The sequence below is a fragment of the Gouania willdenowi genome, chromosome 1, assembly GCF_900634775.1.
Source record: "Gouania willdenowi chromosome 1, fGouWil2.1, whole genome shotgun sequence".
Classification (NCBI taxonomy): Eukaryota; Metazoa; Chordata; class Actinopteri; order Blenniiformes; family Gobiesocidae; genus Gouania; species Gouania willdenowi.
The window spans coordinates 4,971,611-4,997,581 of record NC_041044.1 but is presented as its reverse complement, the minus strand read 5'-3'; the positions used below and the strand labels follow the sequence as shown (position 1 = coordinate 4,997,581).

Genomic DNA, 25,971 nt, shown 5'->3' with positions numbered 1-25,971 from the left:
GTTATTTTTTGTATTTTGTAGTGATCTTGTGTTTTTTTCTCTGATTTAGTGTGTCTATTGTCGTTTTGTGTGCTGCGGGTAATGATCAGTGTGATTATCATTTTTAACTAAAAATAAACATTATAAAACCCCATATTTGTAATACTTTTGGACTTTTCCATCACTTTCTCTCTCTCTCTCTCTCTCTCTCTCTCTCTCTCTGAGTGAGTGGCAGCGTGAGTGTGAGTGGAGGCTCGGAAACCCGGTGTTTTGGAGTTTTGTGAGTGAGTTTGAACCTTTTTTCTTCTTTTTCTGGCTTATTTCGTCACTCTGTGTGATAGTTTTGCGTTGCCTCGGTTTCTGTTGGGTGGTTTTTGGTTAGATTGCGCAGTTTGGTGAATTGTTTGGCGGCGGCTAACGCCGTCGCTGCTCAGGTGAGCATGACAGCTCAGGTGAGCTCCGTGGGGCGGAGCAGCCCCGGGCTGGAGAGACTGACCCGGCGGCACGGCGTGAAGCTGTGTACGGGGCCGGGTGTCTCTGTGGAGGAATGTAGTTTGGCGGTGGGTGAAGTGGTGGGTTTCGGGAGCGTTAAATCAGCCTCACGTATGAACAGTGCAGTGGTGATCTTTGTGGAGAGCACGGAGAAGGCCAATCAGCTGGTGGAGAGTGGGGTGGTGATCCGCGGTGCTCTGACTCCGGTGTTACCGTTGGGGAACCCTGCGAGAAAGGTGATGATCTCGAATGTTCCGCCGTTTTTGAAGAACAGTCTCCTTGAGAAGGAGCTGTCCCGGCACGGTCAGATAGTATCTCCGATTAAACTGATCCCATTGGGCTGTAAGTCTCCTAAACTGAGACATGTCGTGTCCTTTAGGAGGCAGGTGTTTATGGTCCTCAGCGGGAAACAGGAGATAAACGTAATCATGAGATTCCGATTGATGACTTTGATTATACCGTTCATGTCAGTTCTGACAATTTAAAGTGTTTTGGATGCGGGGCAGAGGGACATCTCGTCCGCTCGTGTCCGGACGGAGGTGGCGCGCGTCGATCTGCCGATGCAGAGGCTCCGCCTCCTGTCAGCGCGGGGGGGCTGCGTGTTGGTCAACGTGACCCCGATAGCAGAGATTCGGAAATACGGGGTGAAGCGTTCAAATCGACGGTCACTGAGGGAGCACTGATTCATTCTGTCTCACAGAGCACAGAGAGAGAGCACGGAGCACCGGGGGGCACACACTGTAGTGAGGTGGGAGCCGTCGGCTCACATGGGGAGGGGTCCCCTGCTAGTGACAGTCAGAAGGAGGATGGCAGTGAGCTGGCTGGGGTTAACGTTCACACTCAGCCAGAGCTAGGGCTCACTGGTCTGAATGGGGGTTTACTGGAGGAGGAGGGAGATGTGGTGATGGATGAGGATTTTCTGAAATCTTCATCAAAACGTAAAATTACAGAGAAGATTGTTAAAAAGTTCACTAAAGTGTCTAAGGTTGACACACATGGCATCTCACACACTGATGTCACTTCACCTGATATGCACACCGGTTCACTGGCCATGCACACATGCTCACAGGGTGCACACACAGTGATACAGGACGCACACACAGATTCACAGGGTACACACACAGAGATACAGGACGCACACACAGATTCACTGGGTGCACACACAGTGGTACAGGACACACACACAGATTCACAGGGTGCACGCGCAGTGATACAGGAAGCGCACACAGATTCACAGGGTGCACGCGCAGTGATACAGGACGCACACACAGATTCACAGGGTGCACAGACAGTGATACAGGACGCACACACAGATTCACAGGGTGCACACACAGTGCTCCAGGACACACACACAGGTTCACGAGGCGCACACACGGCTTTAAGCTGCGCACACACAGATTCACTGGATACGCCCACACTTATGGAGGATACACACGCAGATGCACTAGATACACACATGGTTTCACAGCACGCACTTGGAGATTCGGTACTTACAGACTCGCAGGCCACGCACACAGTTTTGGAGGAGCACAGTGACTCACAGGACTTGCTCACACCCTCTCAGGATGCACACGCCGATTCACAGGTCATAGATGCAGGGGCCCCCTCCCTATGCGCTGGGTTAGGGGGTGACCAACAAAGCCAGTACTCCTTTCAGAGGATAAAATCCTTCCTCAAGGATACGAAGGGAATGAGGCTGGTTCGGCTTGAGGCTTATTTCTCGGACCTCCAGGTGTTCCATGACTCTGTGGGACACTTTATGAGGAACCCAGGAAACCTGGGGCAGGACGTGTTTTCGGAGCAGGAGATTTTTCGGTTAAAAAAGTTTCTGACCAAGATTAGAAAACGGGCCTCCCAAGATGATCAGTTTTAGGGTGTGTGGTTTTTTTTTCTTTTGTGTTTTTATCTTCGTTAGTTTATTCCCAGCTGACACAATGTGTGAGTTCGAACTTGGTTCTCTGAACTTAAACGGGGCCAGAGAGGCGGTGAAAAGGGCCTCACTGTTCAGCCTCAGTCAGGCTAAAAAGCTAGACGTCTTATTTATCCAGGAGACACACAGCACACCAGAATTAGAAGCAGACTGGAAGAAGGAATGGGGAGGGCAGGTTCACCTTAGTCACGGAAGCAGCACTAGTAGTGGGGTGGGTGTGCTCTTCTCCAGGGGTTTTTTACCTGTCTCCAGTTCCTCTGAGGAAGTGATCCCGGGGCGTCTTTTAAAAGTTAGTGCTGTTTTTGAAGATGTGCCAATGGTGTTTATTAATGTGTATGCTCCCACAGTGGGCAGCCAGAGGGTGGAGTTTTTTAGTGTTTTAAGTGACGTCCTGTCTAACTGCAATGATGATGTCCTTCTTTTTCTGGGGGGGGATTTTAACTGTACCGCTAACCCTGGATTAGACAGGAACCACCCAGAGCCACACACAGCCTCCAAGAGCTGTTTTTTAAAAGTGATTGAGGCGTTTGACCTCTGTGATGTGTGGAGGCACATTCATCCAAGGGTGAGGCAGTATAGCTGGACTCACTGCAGGGCGAACTATCTGTCCTTGGCCAGGCTGGATCGTTTTTATTGTTTTCAGCACCACGTTAATGTTTTTAGGGGTTGCCAGATTAGCCCGGTTGGTTTTTCTGATCATTCCTTGGTTAAAACTTCGGTTTTTAAGAAAAATGTTCGATGTAAGAGTGCTTATTGGCATTTTAACACAAACCTGCTCAAAGATCAAGTTTTTAAAAGGGCTTTTAAAATTTTCTGGCAATCCCATAGTAGTAGAGAGTCTGATTACAATTCTCTGCAACAATGGTGGGATGTTGGGAAGGTACAGATCAGACAGTTGTGTCTTCAGTATACGCTCAATGTCACTAGAAGCATGAATGGGTCACTTAAGGCTCTGGAGAGAGAGGTGGAGGAGATGCAAACTCAGGCACACTTCACGGGAAATCGAGAGCATATTGAAGCTCTCAAAACCAAACGATCTACTCTATCTGACCTTCTGGGGGTCTCTGCACAGGGAGCCATGGTCCGCTCTCGGTTCCAATATGTGGCTCTCATGGATGCTCCATCACATTTCTTCTTTGGGTTGGAGCGGAAAAACGGCCAGAGGAGGCTGATGCACTCTCTGCGCTCCAGCTCCGGGCAGCTACTGACGGAGTCGGCAGAGATCAGGGAACATGCTGCCTCCTTTTACAGGTCCTTATACAGGAGTGAGATCCAGGAAGGGGCGGAGGAAGCACAGGCCTTCTTTGAGGGCCTCCCTCAGGTTCCTGCTGACCTGAGAGCAGAGCTAGATGCCCCATTAACTGCTGGTGAACTACAGGCAGCACTGAAAAGTATGCAGAGTGGGAAAGCTCCGGGTATCGACGGGCTGCCTGTGGACTTTTATAAGGCTTTCTGGCCTGAGATGGGCAGAGACCTGCTGAGGGTCCTCAGAGACAGTCTCAGGACAGGGCGGCTGGCCCTGAGTTGTAGGAGAGCGGTCCTGACTCTACTCCCCAAAAAAGGGGACCTGCAGGACATCAAAAATTGGAGGCCTGTGTCCCTGCTCTGCAGTGACTACAAACTGCTGTCCAAGGTGCTGGCCACTCGGCTGAGGAAGGTGATGGAATCCGTGATCCACGTAGACCAGACCTACTGTGTGCCCGGTAGGCTCATTTCAGATAATGTGACGCTAATTCGAGACATTTTGGACCTCTCTAGAGCATTGGGCTTCGACCTTGGTCTGATTTCTCTCGACCAGGAAAAGGCTTTTGACCGGGTTGAGCATCTGTACCTCTGGCGCACGCTGGAGGCTATGGGGTTCGGCTCTGGTTTTATAGCCATGATCCGGGTGTTGTATGGTGACATTGAGAGTGTGCTGAAAATAAATGGTGGTCTGGGGGCCCCGTTTAAAGTTGAACGTGGGATTCGACAGGGCTGCTCAATGTCGGGGATGTTGTACTCTCTGTCGTTGGAGCCTTTTTTACATAGACTCAGGGCGCAGCTTTCCGGGGTGTCATTGCCAGGGTGCATGACCAATTTTAAAATGTCTGTATATGCTGATGACCTCATTATCCTGGTGACGACTCAAAGAGACATTGATGTACTTAATAAGACTGTGTGTGCTTTTAAGAAGATTTCCTCTGCCAAAGTGAACTGGCTTAAAAGTGAAGCGGTCGCAGTTGGGAACGCTTCGACAAGGACACTGTGTCTACCTGGAGGCCTGACGTGGAGGTCAGGTGGGCTGAAATACCTCGGAGTTTATCTCGGGGATGAGACCTTCATTGCCCAGAATTGGACTGGTGTTTTAGAAGCTGTTGAAGGTCGTTTGAAGAAATGGAAGTGGATCCTCCCACGGATGTCATACAGGGGCCGAGTCCTGGTGATCAACAGTCTGCTCGCTTCCATGTTGTGGCATCGGCTGGTGACTGTGGAACCTCCAGGTGACTTGTTAGCGAGACTGCAGGCCATGCTGGTGGATTTCTTCTGGGATCGATTACACTGGGTTCAGCAAAGTGTGCTTTTCCTGCCAAAGGAGGAAGGGGGGCACGGTCTGATACACCTAGCCAGCCGGGGAGCTGCCTTTCGCCTCCGCTTCATCCAGCGGTTCCTGACCGCTCCTGCCGGCCTGGTGTGGCGACCTTTGGCGTGTGCCATATTGAAGCAGTGTGGAGGGCTGGGTCTGAGTGAGTCGCTGTTCCTGATGGATTTTAAAGGTCGGACAATGGATAAGCTTCCGTCCTTTTACCAGGGAGTTTTTAAAGTTTGGAAACTGTTTTACCTTCGCCGTTCCGAGCCCTGTACTTCTTTGTCGTGGCTACTGAGGGAGCCGGTTGTGTTTGGGTCCCGTCTTGGATGCGAGGCAGGATCGTCCGCAATCCTGAACAAACTTTGCAGCTCGAAGGTGCTAACCCTTGCGGACGTTGTGGTATTTGCCGGCCCTCTCCTCAAAGATGCCGAAGGATTGGCATCGCAGATCGGCGTCAGGTCGGTCAGGATCGTCAGCCAGTTTCTCCGTCGACTCAAGGGCCAACTTGTGGAGTCTGAGCTAAGGCTCCTTGCAGGTCACGGTAAGAGGCGATGTGTGCCAGACCCCACAGATACCTTCCCGGAGTGTGCGTTGATGCCAAGAATGACACATCATGGAGAGTTTTTAAGACTGAGGGCCTCTGCGGCCATTTCGTTTGAGGAAACTGGGGGACGGGAGTTTTACTACCTTTCTGTTAAAGTTTTAAATCAGGTAAAACTAAGTGGTAGACCGGATACTCCATGGAGGTCACACTTGGCCCTGAGTGACTCACGAAAACCTGAGTGGAGTACACTGTACAAACCTCCACTGACTAAGAGGGGAGGGGACCTACAGTGGCGCATTCTTCATGGCGCAGTTGCAGTCAACTCTTTTGTGTCAATTCTTGACCCCACGGTGTCTGATCTGTGCCCTTTCTGCTCCCACAGGGAAACTGTTTTTCATTGTTTTGTTGAGTGTTCTCGGCTTGCTGCCTTTTTTTGTTTGATGTCCCAGTTTTTCTTGTTGTTTGGCCTCACTTTTAACACACATTTGTTTATTCTAGGGATCAGACAGGTAAAAAAAAGGAAAGTTGAGTGCCGGTTACTGAACTTCCTGCAGGGACAGGGCAAAATGGCCGTGTATCTCAGTCGGAGGAACAAGGTCAATGGTTGTGGAGATGATGATGTGGTCATTATCTTTAAGAGAATGATCAGAGTGAGGTTAAAGACTGATTTTCTTTATTTTAAGTCATGTGACAACCTGCAGGAGTTTGAAGATCTGTGGTCACTGAAATGTGTGCTGTGTTCAGTGGTTAAGGGGGAATTAATTTTTGGTACTGTTATTTGAGTGTTCTTGTACTGTTTTAGCACCGATTTGTAAATAAATGTGACTTGAAAAATCAAAATCAATCTCTCTCTCCTCTCCTCTCCTCTCTCTCTCCTCTCTCTCTCTCGTCTCCCTCCGCGGTCGCTCATCTTCGCTCCTCTCTCTCTCTCCTCTCTCTCTCTCTCTCTTCTGTAGTGCCATTGCTTACCCCTAGGGTTACACATACTCCCATTTTCAGAAACACTGACTGATTCATTCATTCACTCACAATAAGGATGTAACGATTAATCGTAAGGCAGTTAAAAATCAATTCATAGGTATCACGGTTCACATCGATACTGTGAAAATTGAATCGCAGTACTTTTTTTAAATATTCTCTTGTCCAGAAGTGTTGGCGGCGGGCAGAATCTGCTACTACTTTCTTTCTGGCCGCCTTCTACTCTTAAACATGTTCATAAATGATTCCTTACCCCTTTAGCACCAAAAGAATATCTGTAATATTACGTGAATATCTGTAAAAGTCACGTTTTTCTATTAGCTCTGTCTGCTAGCATAGCTTCTCTTCTCACTGCAAGAATTTTTGCATGCCAACCGACCACTGGGTTACCAATGCCCTCTGCTGGTCCAAACAAATATCTGATGTAAATACAGTGAAATGACTGTTTTTTTTTTTTTTTTTTAAAGTCCAAAAGTTAAGGTACATAATACATTTTCAGTTGCACTTTAAAAAATAAAAATAACTATTATGCAGTTTTGCATTGTTTTACTATAGAACCAGAATTTAAATTAATAGGCTTCTCTTCATTTGTATTATTCCTTTATTTATTTCATTCAAGATTTTTTTTAGTTATAGTTGCATTGTTTTGATAGTTTATCAAGGGATTCTTTGACAATAAAAAAGTCCCATTTTGTAAAATAAATCGTGAGAGAATCATATCGTGAACCCAGTATCGTGAATCAAATCGTATCGGGAGTTGAGTGAATTGGTATATCCCTAACTCACAACATAACTTATTTAGCTAATAATTGTCATCAAGGCCTCGAGCGTTTGCATTAAAACTCATTAATTACTCCTCCAAGCCACTAGGTGGTATGAAAAGGTGCCGTGTGGCTTTTAAATGTGTCCCAGGAACTTTCTTTAAAGCATGAAGAGTAGCTGTTGGATGATACACTGAGTCACAAAGTTCATGAGATTGATACAATTGATGTTGACTTTGAAAAGGGAAAAAACACAAAAAAAGGATATACTTAATTTTTTCTTCCATTATTTGGGCTGGTACTTTAAACGCGTTAAGTGTCGTTAATTAATTACAGGAAAAAAGCACACAAAAATAACAGTTAATTGCTTTTTTTTTTTTTTTTTTTTTTTTTGCACTCCAAACAATGCGCAAACTTTTTCATTGCATGAGTGTAGCAGCTAACACCTCAATGCTAACATGTAGCAGCTAGCAGGGACAATGGTCCTAATGGAGCAGACAGTGTCTCCAATCCACACTGACACTCAGACAGGATTCAGAGACAAAAGGAATAAATCCATGAGTGACATGAGTGTGGGCGGGGCTAGAAGCGCTGCTACAGATAGCATCGTCTGACCCAATTCATCAACTGTTATGTAGAAAAACTATTTCAAACTAAATTCATCATCTTCATCAGTTGCACTGTTTATTTCATGATATCCACAGATATTCTAATTATTTACACTGTTCAGTTTATATTTCTCTGGAATGTTCTGGACTAAGTGATGTTTTTATTTTAATACAAAACACATTTGTTTTAGAAAGTTTACAAAAAATCAGAAAAGCATGAATATAGTTCAATTTAAGTTAGTGTTTTGTGAACAATGCAATCATAATATTATTTATTCATATAATATGTTAGCACTCATTGATAGAAATAATAAACACTATTTTATTCTTTTCTTTGATTCAATCATATACCAAAATCCATTTAAACTGAAAAACGTTAATTAATTACAATAGTCTCTGATTAACTAGATATTTTTTAATCTAGTCCCACCATAGTTTTTATTAGTGAAAAAAATATGAATTTATTTTGATAAAGTTCTCGTTCACAAGTATTGGTTTTTAATTATTCATAAGCTAAGTTTCAAAATAGACGTGATATTTCTAAATGTCGACAAGAATAATTGTGCTTTGAACGTGTTTCCATTGAACGTTGTTTTGGGAGAAGATTTCACTGCAGGAAGACAGACCCTTTATAACACTCTGCATTCTTTTTGTTTCACGTCTAATGTGGAACTAATAATTTCACACGTACCACGTCATGTTTTTTGGAGAGCAGTGGTCACGTGACCTCATGTTCTGTGGACGTGTGTGTTGAAAGTCTGAAATTCTTCCCCATGAAAGCGTCAAAACTTGTTTGCGATATTTGAGTGTTTTTCTTAAATTCAGGTGTTTCTATGACCAGTTTTTATTGCATTATTTAGATTTTGCGCATTTCCAAGTGTAATGGAAACACAGCTATAGTCTAGTTATTGTCATGTAATAAAATGTAGCAACATTAACACTGATGAGAAGTTTAACCTGTAATAACTAAAGGTATACACGATTAATATGAAACAAAAATGTTACTTTTTAAAACACTGACCTATTTGCAACATTGTGGTAAAATAATAATAATTAAAAAACCACTTGATTGAAAATGTTGTTCAATACAGACGTGGAAGTGATGTTAAGGACTAATCATGGACGCGTGTAAAGGATCTGATGTAGATTACAGAGTGATTAGAGCAGAGATTATTCATTGAACACTGCAGATGGAGAGTAAATGTGGCTTCTCTGTGCTGCTGTGATGTGCTGGGTGGCAGGGAGCGCCTGGAGGCCAAGGCACATCAAGAATTCTTTTTAAACTCTGCCTTCTGCTCAGAGCACCAGAGCAGAGACAGAAAACGCCCGCGGCCATGCAGCTTCAGAGAAGAAGAGAAGAGAAAAGAAGAAACGGCCCGCAGTCGTCTTCATTCTCTTCTCCTCTTCTCCTTTTTACATCACAATCTCTCATTCTCCTACTCATCCTTCTGTCCTCCTCATGTTTTGTGAGGTTTAACCTCAAACTGCAGGTGCCTTTACGTACCTTTACGTGCCTTTTGCTCCTGCTTGCTTCAGCTCTTCTGCTACACATTGATATCTTTGCATCAGTCACTCCTGTGTTTTTAACCTGTTGTTTCTTCGACGTAGAAGTGACAAAAAGCCCCCCTGAGATGCTTCACATGATGGTGGAGCTCCAGGCTGAGCTGCTGGAATGGTTTCCTTCAATCCTGAGCTAGTACTGTTAGAACACAGGTTTTCAACCTTGGGTTCAGGACCCCATTTAGGGTCACCAGATGCCTTCAAGAAACTAAGTTATATTTTTTTTTATCAATTTCAGCCCTTTTGTACTTTTTTTATTTTTTATTTTTACTCTATTTCCAAAACTACACCAAACTTGCATTATTTTAACCTATTTTTAAAAAAAATTCTTGCCATATTTTTTTGCAACTTTTAATGCTTTTTGCTATATTATTCCCATTCCTGCGACTTCTCCATTAAATTTTGATGCCATTTCTGCACATTTTCTCCACTTTCAAGACATTTTCGGCACTTTTAAACGCTTTCCACCATTTTTCCCTCCTAGTGCATATACAGTATGTTGACCCATTATTGTCCCTTTTTACCTTATTTCACCACATTCTGTTTTTTTTTTTTTGCCAACTTAACCACATTCATGATTTGTCATGCCAATTATTTGCCAATTTGAATCAATTTTCCCTACATTTTAAAATTGGATTACCACTATTTTCAACTTTTAACCAATTTCTGTGGTTTTTAAATTCCATTTCACCTCTTTTTCTACCATTTTTGTCACTTTCTGATTAAAATAAAGATTTTCATCTTTAAGATGACTATATACTATTGCACAAAAATAATAAAACATCCTGGATAACAGTAGATATATCCAGATGAATAAATAAATGTGGTTATCACAGATTCATAGAACAATAAACCATCATTTACTGACTTTATGGATGGACCCCAAAAATCTCTCCCCTTTATTCCCCTTATAGATGGTCCTGTCTCCACATGACTGTTCTTCAATGTTCATGTCTGTGTTCAACCACCTGCAGCTACAGTGGGGGTTCCTGGTCTCTGGAACCTTTATTTTGGGGGTCGTGGGCTGAGAAGGTTGAGAACCATCGTGTTAGAAGACAACAAAAGAGGAGGAGGGCACGCTACAAGAAAAGCACAAAGAGTAAAGGAGGCACTTACAGATTACAGTTGGATTTAAATCAATGCTTTGGGGATAATTTATTCATTCTTCAATAATAAATCAGACACTTTTGGAATAATGCTGCACGAACGGCCGAGACCAAAGAAGTTTAAGAAAATGGTAGATTTTACTTACAGTAATACACAGTGGTTCATCATACTGGGATCTTTATTTATTCTTCTGCTACTGGAGGCTTTGAATTCAAAATGTTCAGTTCTTTCTGAGTGAATATTTTTGTAGTTTGTCTGTAGCACACATTCACTTTTACAGGCCATTTAGAAACAGTTTTAAACAGTTCAAAAGCATGAAGTGCAGGAAAACACATGCAAACAACTCATAATACCATGTTTCCAAGTTGGTAGCAGACAGTGCTGCCGACTATTTCCGGTAGGTGGCGCTAGATTGTGTAGCACATTGATTAGCATACATATGATGTTGTATAAAACACTTTTAAAAGAAACAATCGATATCAACTCCATCACAGCGAGGGCAACAAAAATGTGATTGTATCTGATCCGAGGGTCACATGACAGCATTTATGTCAGCATTTACAATATTGATCGATCTGCGCATGATTACAGGGGAAGGTTTTTGTCAATTTCTAATCATTTGTGTGTTTTGGAGTTTTTTTTGTGTTCTTGTTGTAATTTTGGTATTTTATCATTTTCTGCATTCCTGTTGTCAATATGTGCATTTTTGGGGTCACTTTCTGTATTTTTGTCATTTTGTGTAATTTTGTTTGTTTGTCTTTGGAGCTATTCTGTAATGTGTTTTTTGTGTTTTCGTAGTCATTTTGTTTGTTTAAGTGGTTGTTGTGTCTGTCTGTTGTTGTCATTTTGTGTATTTTTTTTATTTTTTGTGCTTTTGTGACTTAATGCATTTTGCTGTCTATTTGTGTGTTTTGGGAGTTGTTTAGTGTATTATGTTGGGCTTTATATTCCTTCCAACTTCTTGAAATAACATTTTTGGGCATTTGTTTGTGTGGCCACCAGGCCACCATGTGCCTATGTCTGCGTTAACGGGTCAATAATGTGACACAAGCAAAGAATTGAGGGAGAAGTACCATAATGTCTGGCCTATTGAACGCACCACTGTATTGGCTTTACAGTAATTTAGCGAAAAGGCAGCTCTGTAACATAGGCCGCACCCTATTGGCTGATGAGGGTGCCCTTTAAACGACTCGGCCAATCAGAACGGGCAGGTTGGTGTTTTTTTTGTGTCATTTTGTTTATTTTGTTTGTTTCATTATTCAGTTTATTATTCTCCAATTTTGTGTGTTGTTGATATTATTTAAATTATCCTCTCAGTGTGTGTTTTTGGTGTTTTTTTTGGTTGTTTCTTATGTGTTTTGTATGTTTTTCTGTTATGTTTGTGTATTTTGTAGTAATCTTGTGTGTATTTCCCTCATTTATTGTGTGTTTGTTGTCCTTTTGTGTGTTGCTGATAATAGTAAGTATTTTTCTCTCTTAGTTTGTGTGTTCGGTGTCATTTTGATATTTTGTTGTGTTTGTTCTTTTTATATTCAATGATATATATAATTTTTACTAAAAAGAAACATTATAAAACGCCATATGTTTTATTTCATTTGTTAATAATCTCTCTCTCTTCTTCTCTCTCTCTCTCTCTCTCTCTCTCTCTCTCAAGTACCCCCTGTAGTGCCATTGCGTACCCCTAGGGGTACACTTACCCCCATTTGCGAAACGAGTATACGCTATACAGGTGTCCGCCCCCGTCTGTGGGTGCCCTCTGTGTGGTGATCTTAAAATGTGAAGCTCTCGTCCCAGTTTCCCCGTTTTTTTAAAACAGAAAAACGCTGCTTGTCTGAGTTTGGATATTTCTGTATTCATGTATAAACAAAATAACCACACTGTTAATTAGTTATTTTGATTTGGTGTTGGTTTTAAAATGGAATAACCAAAGAACGAAGGCGGGTACATGGTGTGGTTTTGCTCCTGTGATTATGATGGTGGTTTTAGGAAGAGAACGGTGAAGTTGACGGGTTGAAATGCACTAATCGTGTTGGACTGAGCTCAGCAAAACACTCAATAAAAGCTGGACTGGGAAAACACAGCCCTGCTGTCGTCCTTATAATAATAGGCTGTTCATGGCAGATTGAGCCTGATGTTGTCGGCCTTTCTCTATAACACGGAGCATCATCCAGCCAGCAGTGATCAATCAAGCAGAGTAACAGGTGTGTGTGTGTGTGTGTGTGTGTGACATGAGGCTTTTTGCTTACGTGTTCCTCTGCGTGCATCACATAGTCAGCCCATCATACGCCACAGTTTTCCACCTTGAAGACAATCTGCTCTGACAGCCACATGTCAATGAAGATGAGGAGATGGGGTTTAAAACAATGGGATGGAGTGGGAACGTTGGTGCTCAGCCAGCTCTGAGGTCACCTTATGCTGTTTGATCTGCTTGACTGAATGAAGCCATCAGTTCAGATGCTGTTGGACAGGACGGAGAGGAAGATGAACGAGGTGGAAAAATGGAGGAAAGGATTATCTTTCGAAACCCAATAATCAAACACGATTGGCTCTGTTTCACTTTTGGATTACTAATAAAACTTCAGCAGAGTCACAAGTTGGCTTATGGGAAAATAAGGGTCAATATGAGAAACGTGACGCTGTCAAGAAAGGTTAATAGTCATTCCATGTCATTTCAACAAATATCCAGGACATCCCACACAATATCTCAGGAACTACATCACATGGGAAATTGAAATTTGGTGTAGTAATACAGATCCACCTACTCTCTCAGAATATACAAAAAATGAAAATAGTTTTAAAAAACAAGTTTGGATGAACTATCTATCTATGTCAAATTACAGCCAGATTCAACCATCATTAATGGAGGAGTAGTCATTTGGAAAATGGGGCCCCCTGGCGCCCCCATGGCACAAACGGAGTATTGAACCCCATTTATATATTGGTTTGTGCCAATGATTCAGTACCACCAAATGTTGCAATATTTGACTCAAGGGTTGTTTTTTCCATTGATTTGAAGTTATTACAGGTTACAGCTGCTACAGTTGACAGATTTTATTCGTTCCTTTTTCAGAGTTCATACGATCTTAGTTTCTGTCAGGACATAAAGACAATTTAACCCAAAAAGTGTATCTGGAGAGAAAATTGCCAACCCTTAGCTTTAATTTCAGGTATTCCACAAACAATAAATAATAAATCTCCATAAATGTCATACTAACCATTCTTAATTTCAATTGGGTTTTTTTCTGAACATGAAACTGCCCTGAACATGAATGAAACATGAACATTTCTTCTGAACATGGCTTTCTCTTGCCTACTTCCTGCTGCCAGAGACCCTGGCAGCACTTCCTCACACATAGCTGAGCTACATTGTGTCACTCTCTAATAAAGTTTTTTTTTTCTTCTAGCAATAAAGTTCAAGTCACGTGTTTAGCCAAACCAGACGCACGGAGAACGTCATTTCCGCTTTTTCTTCCGGCAAACAACAAGGTTGCGGATAATGAACCATTCCGGCAGCAATCGCATTCTTTTTTGCACTCAAGTTAGTATTTCGTGATGACATGATGATCGTGACATTTAAGATGGTAGAAAGTACCGAGCTAGAGAGCAGAAAAAAAGGCCATCGCCAGTGGAGTGTTTACTATTCGTCGGGACAGTGGGACATTAGCCGATTATAGCCGATATATAAACCATGGGACGCAGTCACAGAGGCGTTATTACTGGCTTTTTATTTTCTTTTAATAACTCCATGGAATCAGCTGCACGTTTCCAGCCAACACAGTTGTTTCGTTGACTATAACCAAGGCGGGTAGGTCCCCTATGAGCCCCCAGCCTCGGAAGCGGGACGGCGGTGTGCGAGCTGGCTGGGTGGGTGGCTCCATCGGAGGTGTGCTTCCCTTGGTGACATCATCAACGCACCAATGCTGTAAAGTGCCATTCATATTGTAACAGACTGGGTCCTATTTAACTGAGTTATGTTCCACGTCTAGTTTATTAGTCAAGTTCCTGGGTTGTGCAAATCTCGAAGACCCTTGTCCTGGTGCCTCAACTCTGCATCACTGGCCAAAAAAGCTAATCAGCGCCTCTACTTCCTCCGCAAACTGAGGAGAGCAAGAGCCCCATCCTCCATCATGCACACATTCTACAGTGGGCACCATTGAGAGCATCATGTCCAGCTGCATCACCGTGTGGTACGGCGCTTGCACCGTGTCCTGCCGTAAGTCTCTGCAGCGCATCGTGAGAATAGCTGAGAAGATCATTGGTGTCTCTCTTCCCCCCCTTCTGGACATTTACAACTCACGTCTCACCCCGCAAGCCACCAGGATTGCAGGTGACCCCACCCACCCGTCCTACAGCCTCTTCAGCATGCTGCCATCTGGGAGGAGACTGCAGAGTCTCCGTGCTCGAACGAGCAGGCTCAAGAACAGTTTATTCCACCAGGCTGTCCAGGAGACTCAACTCCCTCCCTGTCTCCCTCCCATTCGTCCACTCATCCCCTTTCCCTTTTCCTGCCCCTGCCATCCCCATCCCCCCCCTCCGCCTCCTTCCACCCTCTGCCCTCAGTTGTCTACCCTCCTTCACCCCTCTGCCCCCTCTGCCCTCCATCCCCCCCCTTCATCCTGCCACAGTCTGCCCCTACAGGACCTGGCATCACCCTCCTCCACCTCCACCCCCCGCGTGCTCCACTAATTCACGCACCCTTAAACTCTGCACAGCCGTCATTGTATTGTTATGCTATTTGTACTATTTGCACACTACCTCACTTTTTAACTTCATCTGCACTCTGTTTATATATTAATACTGTAATTTATTTATATTCTACCTCATAGTAATTTATCCACATTCTACCTCATTGTTGTTCGTTATTTGTTATTTGTTGTCCGTTATGTCTTTAGTTAAGTTATTTGTTGTATAGATTGCTAGTTGTTTTTTTTGTGTGTTTGTTGTGTGTTTTTGTGTTTTAAGTGCTCTTTTTATGCACTGCAGGTTTGCACTGGGGGTTGGGGGGGGATTGCAATTTCATCTGTGCTGTATGGTTAACATGGGGCATATTTGACATATAAAGAACCTTGAACCTTGAACCTTGAACCTTGAACCTTGATTCAATGTTAACAGGTGTTGTGGTTTCCCACAAAGCATCGTTGTACAGTACATGCAGCTCTCTGCCAATGTTCGTCTTTGTTACATGTGTTCTGCGTGTGATTGGCTGGGAGGATGAGGAAGGGCGGGGCGTAGGCGGAGAATAAGACTTCTAGTTAAAGGCTGCTAAACCTTTGATAATGGCTTGGTCATGTCATTACAATACAGTATAAAACCGCACTAACATTACATTTTTATATTGTCCTGTGGGCCCACAAATTATTAGCCCACGAGAATGAGACCTCTGATCTAGAACATGCACACAGAGCAGTTTTTAATGGACAAACATGCTCGTTTTTTTTGTTTGTTTTTTTTTAGGTTTAATTATGTGAGTCTTTAACTGATTGTGTGCAACTTAAATGGTTCCCTTTCAAATCATATCAATAAATAAATAAATGATAAAACGATTTGTTGTGTTTGATGTTGAAGGTTTTTCTTTGATGCATTGTTGCTGTGTTCTTTTCTACTCACGTCTTGTGCAGAACTGGTCGTAGTAATGGGTGCTAACGTTACGTGTGTGTGGTGTGTGTTTGTGTGTGTGTGTGTGTGTGTGTGTGTGTGTGTGTGTGTGTGTGTGGTGTGTGTGTTCCAGGCGCTGTACGAGCCTCCAGTATCTTCCCCATCATGAGTGTGATCCTCCTCTTCATGGGGGGCCTTTGCATCGCCGCCAGCGGAGTTCTACAAGTCACGCCACAACATTCATCCTCAGCTCCGGCATCCTCTTCGTCTCTGCAGGTATAGGAATGATGGAGCAAATAAACGTGTGAGGGGTGATTTCACAACGTATGGAAGAATATTTGACACAGCTAAGGTCTGATTTTGTGCACCCCATGGTAGGTGCAAATGCAAAAAATTACAGAAAAATAGAGAAATGGACAAAGGAAATGTGCAGAATAACGCCAAAAACACATAAAATTATAGAAAGATAGCCAAAACAGCAAAAAATTACTTCAAGAAAACATACTAATGTGGATGAAAATACACAAAAGAACAACAAAGTTTACACAAAAAATATACAAAACATCAACAAAATATAGGACCAGGTCAAAATGTACAAAATACACAAATATATAGAAAAAGGACTTAGGAAATGTGCAGAATGACACGAAAAACACTCAATATGACAGAAAAATACTCAAAACAGCAAAATACGTAAAAGGAGTCCAAGAAAGCATACAGCTTTGGATAAAAATTCACAAAGAACAAGAAAAATACAGAAAATGACAAAATTATACACAAAAATAACATAAACATATACAAAGCATCAACAAAAAACCCAAAATGACAATAATATATACACAATGACATAAACATTTACAAAAATGACACAACAAAGAAAATGACATGGTTTTTAATTATATGAATCACTTTGAGTTACACTTTGTATGAAAAGTTTGATTTGATATGAGAAAAATATACAAACCCTTTGGTGTTTCCTGTGTTATGCTCAGACTTCAGTGTAAATGCTGACATGAACGTTGGTCATGTGACCCTTGGATCAATAATAATTTGATAGAAGTGACGATCTATGGGGATGAAATGTAACAATACTCTTCTGTTGTTCTGTAAAACACAGTTTAATAAAAGTTATACAGGTAAAAGTGACTGTTTGGAGAGAAATGCTTTTGTGTGTGTGTGCGTGTGTGTGTATGTGTGTGTTAGTACCTAATTCCAGGCCATGGCCTACTGTACTGCACTAGATAACCACTTTGCTTCTTATTCAGAAGTGAGAAATGTTTCACTTTCTTCTCTCTCTCTCTCTCATGTGTGTGTCTGTGTCTCTCGCCCTGTTGCTAGGCTAACAGGGGCCCACTGGGAGTAGAACACTCTTAAAATACTGCGTCCCTGATACACTTTTTCTCTGATCCATCTCAATCAGGCCTTCCACCGTCCCCTCGCTTCACTCTACATCCTCTTCTCTATATTAACAGTTTGTTTTTGACCTTTATATGCATTTATTTGTGCTTTTTTTGTTCCGAATAACAAAATAGAAATGTAATGGCTATAAATACAGAATTAAGTGATAATAACTCTTATAGATCAAGCGTTCTGATCTCATCTATGAACTTTTTTCAATATCTAACATTGGCCCTAGCAGAAGCCACAAATATGTGATTCTCTGATCACTTTATCAACATTAAAAATCAGAGTATAATCCTGAATATAAAGTCAGCTTTTTAAAATCCCACAAAACTGAACATTAATATTTTCATTTTTTTTTTTTGTTTTTTAGTGGCGTTTAGTATCTTTTTCTCTTTTTTTTATGTGTTTTTAATGTTGTTTTGTGTCTTTTTGGTGTCATTACCACCACCAAGAAGATAATATTTTTACCAGTGTTTTTTTGTTTGTTAGGCGAGTGTCATATTTGTGTGATTTTCTTGTTATTTGTGTGTTTTTGGTGTTCTTTTTATGTTTTTGTTGTTATTTGTGTGTTTCCCCTGTAATTGTTTGTGTTGTTAGTGTTAATTGTGTGTTTTTAGTGTAATTTATTATATTTAGGGCCCGAGCTCAACAGTGTGTAGGACCCTATTGTAATGCACCTCTTTTTTATTAGTATTATTATTGTTACAAAAAAGTGATCACATTTTTAGGGCCTAAACACGTTCAATAACTCATTAAAATTTGAACGCATATTAGGCCTGGTGAAAAATGTGATATTTTGGGGGGATTGGACATGTGAATGATAAAATAACTCAATGGCGCCCCCTTGAAAATTGTATTTGCTCACAGCTGGCACTGATGACATCATGACTGTAAAACTTCTGCAAAATTCTGACGTCATCACTCTCTACAGCAATTACATCATCATCACAGGACAGACAGAGATTCCTTGCTTTTATAGAGACTAGTACAGTGCCCGTCGGAAGTATGCCTTCATGTGGGAGCATAAGTAGAGTTGTCAATAATGAGTATGTGTTGACGGTTGGATGTACAAACAGGTGTATATACTCTGTACTCTGTAGTGTTATGAAGGGGTAAATTTGCGGGTGCCAAAGTAAAATATCATGTGCGATTTCCCTGGTTTAATTTTATGGGACATGTACGTGATAAATGTGTTTGTTGTTTTTTTTACTCATCTTAATGTATTTTTTTGTTTGATGTATTTTTCTTGTAATGTATGTTTTTGGAGTCATTATGTGTATTTTTGTATCTTTTCTGTTGTCTTTTGTGCATTTTTTCTATAATTATTGTTTTTTTGATGCCATTGTACTGATTCTGGAGTCATTTTGTGTATTTTTGTATCTTTTTTGATGTAGTTTTGTGCATTGTTGTCAATTTTGTGTAGTTTTTGTATAAGTATTTAGTTTTGTGTATTTTGAGTCATTTTCATATTTTTGTTGTTGTTTTGGTGTATTTTTTTGTAATGTATGTTTTTTGGAGTAATTCTGTGTGTTTTTGGAGCCTTTTTGTATATTTTTATGCATTTCTGTTGTCATTTTGTGTACTTTTCATATAAATATTGTTTTAGTTTTTAGTTTTATTTTACTCATTAGTATATTTTTATTATAAATACTGTGTGTGCGTGTGCGTGTGCGTGTGTGTGTGTGTGTGTGTGTGTGTGCCAGCCATCTCCTCCATGCGTTATCTATCCACACACGTGCTTGCACATAATCCGTCGCAGGTGTTTAAGAGAGACACGGTAAACTACGGTAGCCAGTAAAGTCAACTATTCATCAGCATATATGTCTATGCTGTTACAACCCCTCGACTAACAGAGAAAGTTTGTCCCCAGTGCACCACTGGATAAGTTGTGTAGAGCCCTGATAATAATAAATATGTTGATAGGGATATAATATTAATAGTGAAAGTAGTAATAGTAATAAAAGTAATGTTGTATATTAATGTTAATAATTTCAAAACAAAATAATATAATAATGCACTAAAAACTATTTTAATAATAAACAATATTAAATAATTATAGGTAATATAATGATAATATACCAATGCTAATAATACAATGAGAACACCAGTAACTATCATAAAAATATATATTAATAATAAAAAAATAATAGAGAGAGAGACCCCGAAGTACCACGAAAAATAAACGTTTTGCAACACCAAAGTAGCGGACTCTCTCTCAACGGGTCTGTGTGCGTTCACAATATACATCTCGATCTAGTGCGCGCATGCACGCGCATCAGCCGTGTGTGTGTGTGTGTTTACATTGTAGCTGCTAGCATCTTTCTTAGCACATAGAAATTATAAGAAAAAACACTCACCATTGCGCAGAACAAACAATAATCATAGTGGACCCATCCGCTCACAAAAACGTTACATTCCTCTGTCTGAAGAATCAGAATGTTTGTGATATAATCGGCTAGCGACCGTCAGCACCGCCACCGCCCACACTCATGGAGATGAAGGAGGAAGTGACATCTGTGACCCGAGATTTAAAGTAAGTTTGGAATCACGGGAATAATATTAAATCACCATGGACTATTAACTTAAATGACTTTTAGCGGTACAAAAACGTTTTTAACACGTCATGAACCCGGAACCGGAAGTGGTGATAGATATAGATGGTGCGCTAGCGCCCCCTCACACCCTGAGGTCAAAAGTTGAATAGGTTTCATTTCGGGGCCGTCCAGAAATGAAATAAAATTAAAATAAACATTTTGAAATGACCAAATTACTCCAAAATAACAGATACACGGGTATTTGGAACCCATTGACCAAGTTTCAGGTCGAACTCGCACCGCGTCGGTGAGATATTTGCTCCACCCGCACACAACACACACACACCCACACACACCACACAGACATTCCTTGCTTTTATAGGTAGATACGTCTTGCATCCAACACTGCACTGTTAAAGTACTGCACACATTCATATTTTTTTTTTAAACATACATGTTTATTTGGTTGTGTTATGAAACAATCTTGACAATAAAGTTGAATCTTTATAGATGTAAATATTCCTCTTAGCAGCCTGTTCACTTGGATGATGTTACACTTTATAGTAGTTATTAAGAGTTTATAGAGCTAAGTAGATGCTAATTCATTATAGCAGCTTTCATTTGTATGCCAAAAAAAATTATGTTTTAACCCAACTGTCATTCATAGTCATAGCGCCACCTATTGGTAAAATGAAATCATAGACATTATATTTTGCACAGAACATTACAGGAAAATTTGTGATATAATCCTTGAAAATGGTCAGCTACGTCTCAGCACTTTAACATTTCTGCCACACCCCGACATGCAACACACCTCAACGTACGCCACACCCCGACATGCACCACACCCCGACATGCGTGTGGTTGCGAGGGCCTGTTCATCGCTGCATGCAGCTTTAATTTCTTCTTGTGTAATTGTTGTTTTTGTTTCTGATGTTGCCTTTTGTCATTTTCCTGTTAACGTTGTGTATTTTTATGTAATTGTATGTGTTTTTGGGGACATTTTGTACGTTAACCTTTGGGGGCCTGCACAAAATTAGACCGAGGGCCACATGTGGCCCCCAGTTGCTCATGTCTAATCAAACATATGAGAAAACGATGTAAACGATGGTAAATATGTGCTGCACATAAAGCATCAATTAGTTATCAAAAGCCAGTGCATGAGTTCTCTTCTATGGTGTCGTCCCTCCGGCAGTGACGGCTGTGTGTTGTGACTAAATATTGAATCATTTATGCTCTCTGTGAATAGCTCGTCTACTCAGTGTCAAAATAATGACAAATCATCATAAGTCATCTTAAAACCCCCAGAGCTTTGATTTGTTAAATCAACAGCTTCACAATAATTCATTTAGAGGCTGAATGGGCTGTTTTTTCATCTTATTCACCACTCTTTGTGTCATTTGGAAAGGTATGAGCAGGGAACCATTCAGCCTCCTTTATCACTATGTTAGGGTCACAATAGGCCTGAATACTGATATAATATTAATTAATAAATGAATTTGTTGTGGTAGTTCTCAGCTTTGTCTCTGAGTGTCAGTATGTGTGTATTAATTAAACTTGAAGATTTTTCTTTTGCTTCTTGTCTCCACACAGGTGTGCTGGGTGTTCTAATAACCTTCCATCAGCTATTTAAAAGAGTTTTTGGACACAAAGGGTCCTAAAATGTACTAAATTGCAAAAAAAATATAAACAAATTGACAACAAAAACACAAAACAATAAAATACAAAAAATCCTTCCAGAAACACACTAAACGACCACAAAAATACACTAAAATTACTGGAAAATATACAATGAGACTCCCAGAACCACACAAACCCTTTGTGTATTAATGCTCAGATTGAGATATTTTTCTAAAAACTGACATGAATGTGTCAGATTCAAGATTCACAGTGATTGTCAATTTTTTGGTGTTATTGTGTCTGTTTTTGTGTATTTTCATGTATTTTTTGTGTTTTTGAGGTCATTTTGTGCGTTTACTTTAAAGGCGACACAATATCAGCCCCCGGGCCGCCAGTTGCCCATGACTGCTTTGGACATATTCTTCCATTTCGATTGGACAAAAACCATAACGACTGTTTGGAACAACTATTTAAAGGAATGTTTGGACTCAAAGTGTCTTTAAAAATGTACTAAATTACAACAGAAAATTAACAAAAGGACCCAAAACACTCAAAATGACAACAAAAACACACAAAACAATTAACATCCAAAAAAGCCCTCCAGAAACCCACTAAACAACAACAAAAATACATGTTAAGTACTGGAAAATATACAAAATGACGCCCAAAACCATACAAACCCTTTGTTCTTTTGTGTATTAATGCTCAGATTTGGTTCTTTGTTGTTGATGTTGCCCTCGGAATCAATATTACCAGTGATTTTTGTCCATTTTGTGGTGTCATTTTGTCACTTTTGTGTTTTTTTTTTGTGTTTTTTCGGGTTCATTTTTTGCACTTACTTTGAAGGTGACACAATATTAGACCCAGGGCCGCCAGTTGCCCATGTCTGCTTTGGACATATTCTTCCATTTCAATTGGACAAAAGCCATGATGACTATGTAGGACAAAGACATTATAAATGTTCTAACTACACTTTTATTTGTATTGATTAATTAATTGTTTAATGTGATATTTTCTTTGAGATGTTTTTTTTGTCTTAGTTTGAGTTTGTTTTTGTGTCATTTTGGTCCAGGGTTGGGGTTGATTATAATTGTAATCTTGTAATTGATAATTAACTACAATCATGGCATAATTATGATAGTCATTTTAAGAAACTGTTGCTGTTGTAATTGTAATTAAATTGTAACTGAGTTTGGATAATTGGACTTTGTAATTGCCATGAAAATTTTATAAAAATTGTCAATTACAATTTAAAGCTAAACTGAGGAACAATTGTTACAGTTCTGTGTACAGTTTTACACATATGTAGTTAACAATTATTAAAACATGTTTCATATCAAGCTTTCCCACATTTTACCATTTAAGAAAAATATAAATCTAGGGGTATACTGACACCCACACCAAAAATATTAAAAGCAATATTTTCATTGATTAGGAAGCCTAACAAGGTCATCAATAGTTAGGATATTTGTTTTTAGTATATTTTTACAGCTGATTTAAGACTCGTTATCATTAGAGATGTTAACTTTTTATTATGTTTTTTTTTTTTTTCAGGCTTTAATTGTAATTGAACTTTAGTAATTGAAAACATAATTGTATGGACTTCTGAGGATTAAAAATAATTTGTAATTGGAAAAAAATGCTGATCACTGTAATTGTAACTGAACATGGGTAATTAACAATGCATTTGGGCGAATGTGGCTCAGTGGTAGAGTGGGCCGTCCGATACCCGAAGGTTTGAGGGTTCGAATCCTGCTCTATCCAAGTCATTGTCGTCGTGTCCTGCTTAGCAGCCACACTTCTGTCAGTATACCCCTGGGCAGCTGTGGCTACAATAGTAGCTTACCACCACTGGTTTGACTGATGTGAGTGACTGGTGTTAATGACTAATGGTTTTCTGTAATGCACTTTGAATCTCCTCGAAAAAAGTGCTATATAAATCTAAGCTATTATTATTATTATTATTAATAATAATATTATTTATTATTATTATTATTATTATATATTATTATATTGTTATTATTATTATTATTATTATTATTATTATTATTATTATTATTATTATTATTATTAACTGAAAAATGTCATTGACCCCAACCCTGTTTTGATCCAAATGTTCTTTTTTTTATTCTCTTTCCCAGGCCTAAGCAACATCATAGGGATCATTGTGTACATATCAGCCAATGCTGGAGACCCTTCCAAGAGTGACTCGAAGAAGAACAGCTATTCCTACGGCTGCTGTCCTTATACTTTGGTGCCCTTTCTTTCATCATGGCGGAGATGGTGGGCGTTGTGCTGCTGTGCACATGTTCATTGACCGCCATCGAGAGCTGCGTGTGGGGGCTCGAGCCGCCCGACTACCTCCAAGGTGCGGCCATCACGCGCATACCGAGCTACCGCTACCGTTACCGGCGCCGCTCACGTTCTTCGTCCCGCTCCACGGATCCCTCGCACTCTCGCGAAGCGTCGCCGGTGGGCCTAAAGGGCTTTGGGACGCTTGCCCTCCACAGAGCTGTCCATGTACACCCTTCCCAAAGGCCAAACGGGCACTCCGACGGCCACCTATAACTCCACGGAGAGAGACCACAACTTCCTACAGGTCCCACAACTGCATCCAGAAGGACCTGAAGGACTCAGGTGGCCATAGCAACACCGCCAATCGACGCACTACCCCTGTATGAAAGTGACAGATCAACCGCTAGTAGAACCACCAATAGGACGGACTTTGGCGGGAGGGAAACAGCAGAGAAACAGATGGAGCTAACGGAAAGATGTAAAGGGAGAGCTTGAGAAGTGGAGTTCTGTGTCGTACCTCAGATAATCACTGAGTTTCTGTTTTAAAAAATGAAACGGAGCAAAAAGAAACTTGTATGATTTCCCATGAATCGTTGTTTAACAAGTTTTGAAATGGTCTGGGAAGTGTTGAGGGGAGGATGGGGTGGTGGGACGGTGGGCGGGGCCAGACTGCCTATCTTAAAGTCCAACTCTATATTTTTTACTCTTCCTCAGTCTGATGAAAGGAGGATGTCCCTGCCTACCGAACCCACCCTGACACTTCCATCCCACGACTCCCCAAAAAACACGACCCACTCAACCCCCGCCCCCTTTTCTTTTGGTTGTATTTTCTTGATTTCATTATTTATTCGCATAAATACTGTGAAACACTGCGGTGAGGAATTTGAACAGGGAGAATTCAGGCCGCAAAAAAGGAAAGAAAATCAAGAAAAAAAACACATCAGTTTATAAATGTATTAATAATATATATAAATATATGAATATATGTTAATAAATCATTAATACACTTCCCTGGCGCAAAAAAAAAAGAAGAAAAAACAAGAGAAAAAAGTTTCTGACAAGCTAACAAAATCAAGTCTTCTCGCAACCAAGATGGTGGATTCATTGACACTGACGCTCATTTAACGAGCAAAAGTTTTCCACCTTCTCGATAATCAGATATTGGTTAGTATTAGACAAATTATCACATCCTTTTACAGAAGGAAAACAATCTTTACGCCTTCCGCCAAAGCTCTGGCAGCCATCGACTTCGGGTGAAGGGTTGACCTCAAAAGTTTTCTTTTTTTCTTTGTTCGCCCCCGAGAAAGGGGCGGAGCGACGATAGAACTGTGGGTGGAGGATGATCTCTCAGCAAACTTGAAGATGACTGTGGACAATATATCGTCACTACTGCCAAAGACACAAAGTAGTGCGTGAGAGCCCACGGCTACCAGCGAGCTGCAGCGAAGTGACTCCAAAAACGAAGAATTTACATGCATGCTAATCAAAGTCATCCGATCTGCTTTTAAGGAACATACGTTTTGAACAACTGAACAATGATACAATGTAAGGGCAGTTGGAGTGAGTAGAACTTAATGTTACAGTACTGTGTCTATTTAAAACCTTTCTTTGTTTTCTTTTCTCTCTTTTTTTCCTTTGAACGGGAACTTTGGGGTCGGGGCTTCATTACGCGTGAACTAAAAACAAATTTTAAACAACGTATCAGTACTTTTTTTTTTTTTTTTAAATCTAAAGATGATCATATCTTGCCTTTCCAATCCTTTTCTTTTTGTTTCCTTTCTTTCGTTTTGTCTTACACAGCCTTAGCATCATTCTTTATCTTCTTATTTCTTGTTCTTTGGTTGTGTTGTAAATCAGAATTTTAAAAGCGCAATGTCTTCTAAGGTGCCAAAACTGAATGATTCTGAACTTGGATGCATCAAATCCTGATGACGAATAAAAATTGAACCCCCCTGTAGGGAAATGAATGAATGAGCTTTGAGCTTTTGTTGTTGTGAG

General features: G+C 40.7%; 1 protein-coding gene across 1 annotated transcript in view; it reads left to right on the top strand.

The window, feature by feature from the left end:
* The window catches only part of cacng2b (calcium channel, voltage-dependent, gamma subunit 2b), a 93,729-nt gene extending 68,079 nt beyond the window's left edge, over window positions 1-25,650 (top strand). Inside the window, 9 exon segments of the mRNA XM_028454783.1 lie at window positions 16,254-16,333; window positions 16,335-16,361; window positions 16,363-16,396; window positions 23,820-23,914; window positions 23,917-23,973; window positions 23,976-24,032; window positions 24,034-24,174; window positions 24,176-24,280; window positions 24,282-25,650. Coding sequence (XP_028310584.1) covers window positions 16,254-16,333; window positions 16,335-16,361; window positions 16,363-16,396; window positions 23,820-23,914; window positions 23,917-23,973; window positions 23,976-24,032; window positions 24,034-24,174; window positions 24,176-24,280; window positions 24,282-24,359 — 674 coding nt within the window. The 3' untranslated portion in view covers window positions 24,360-25,650.
* Window positions 25,651-25,971: the final 321 nt, after the last annotated feature.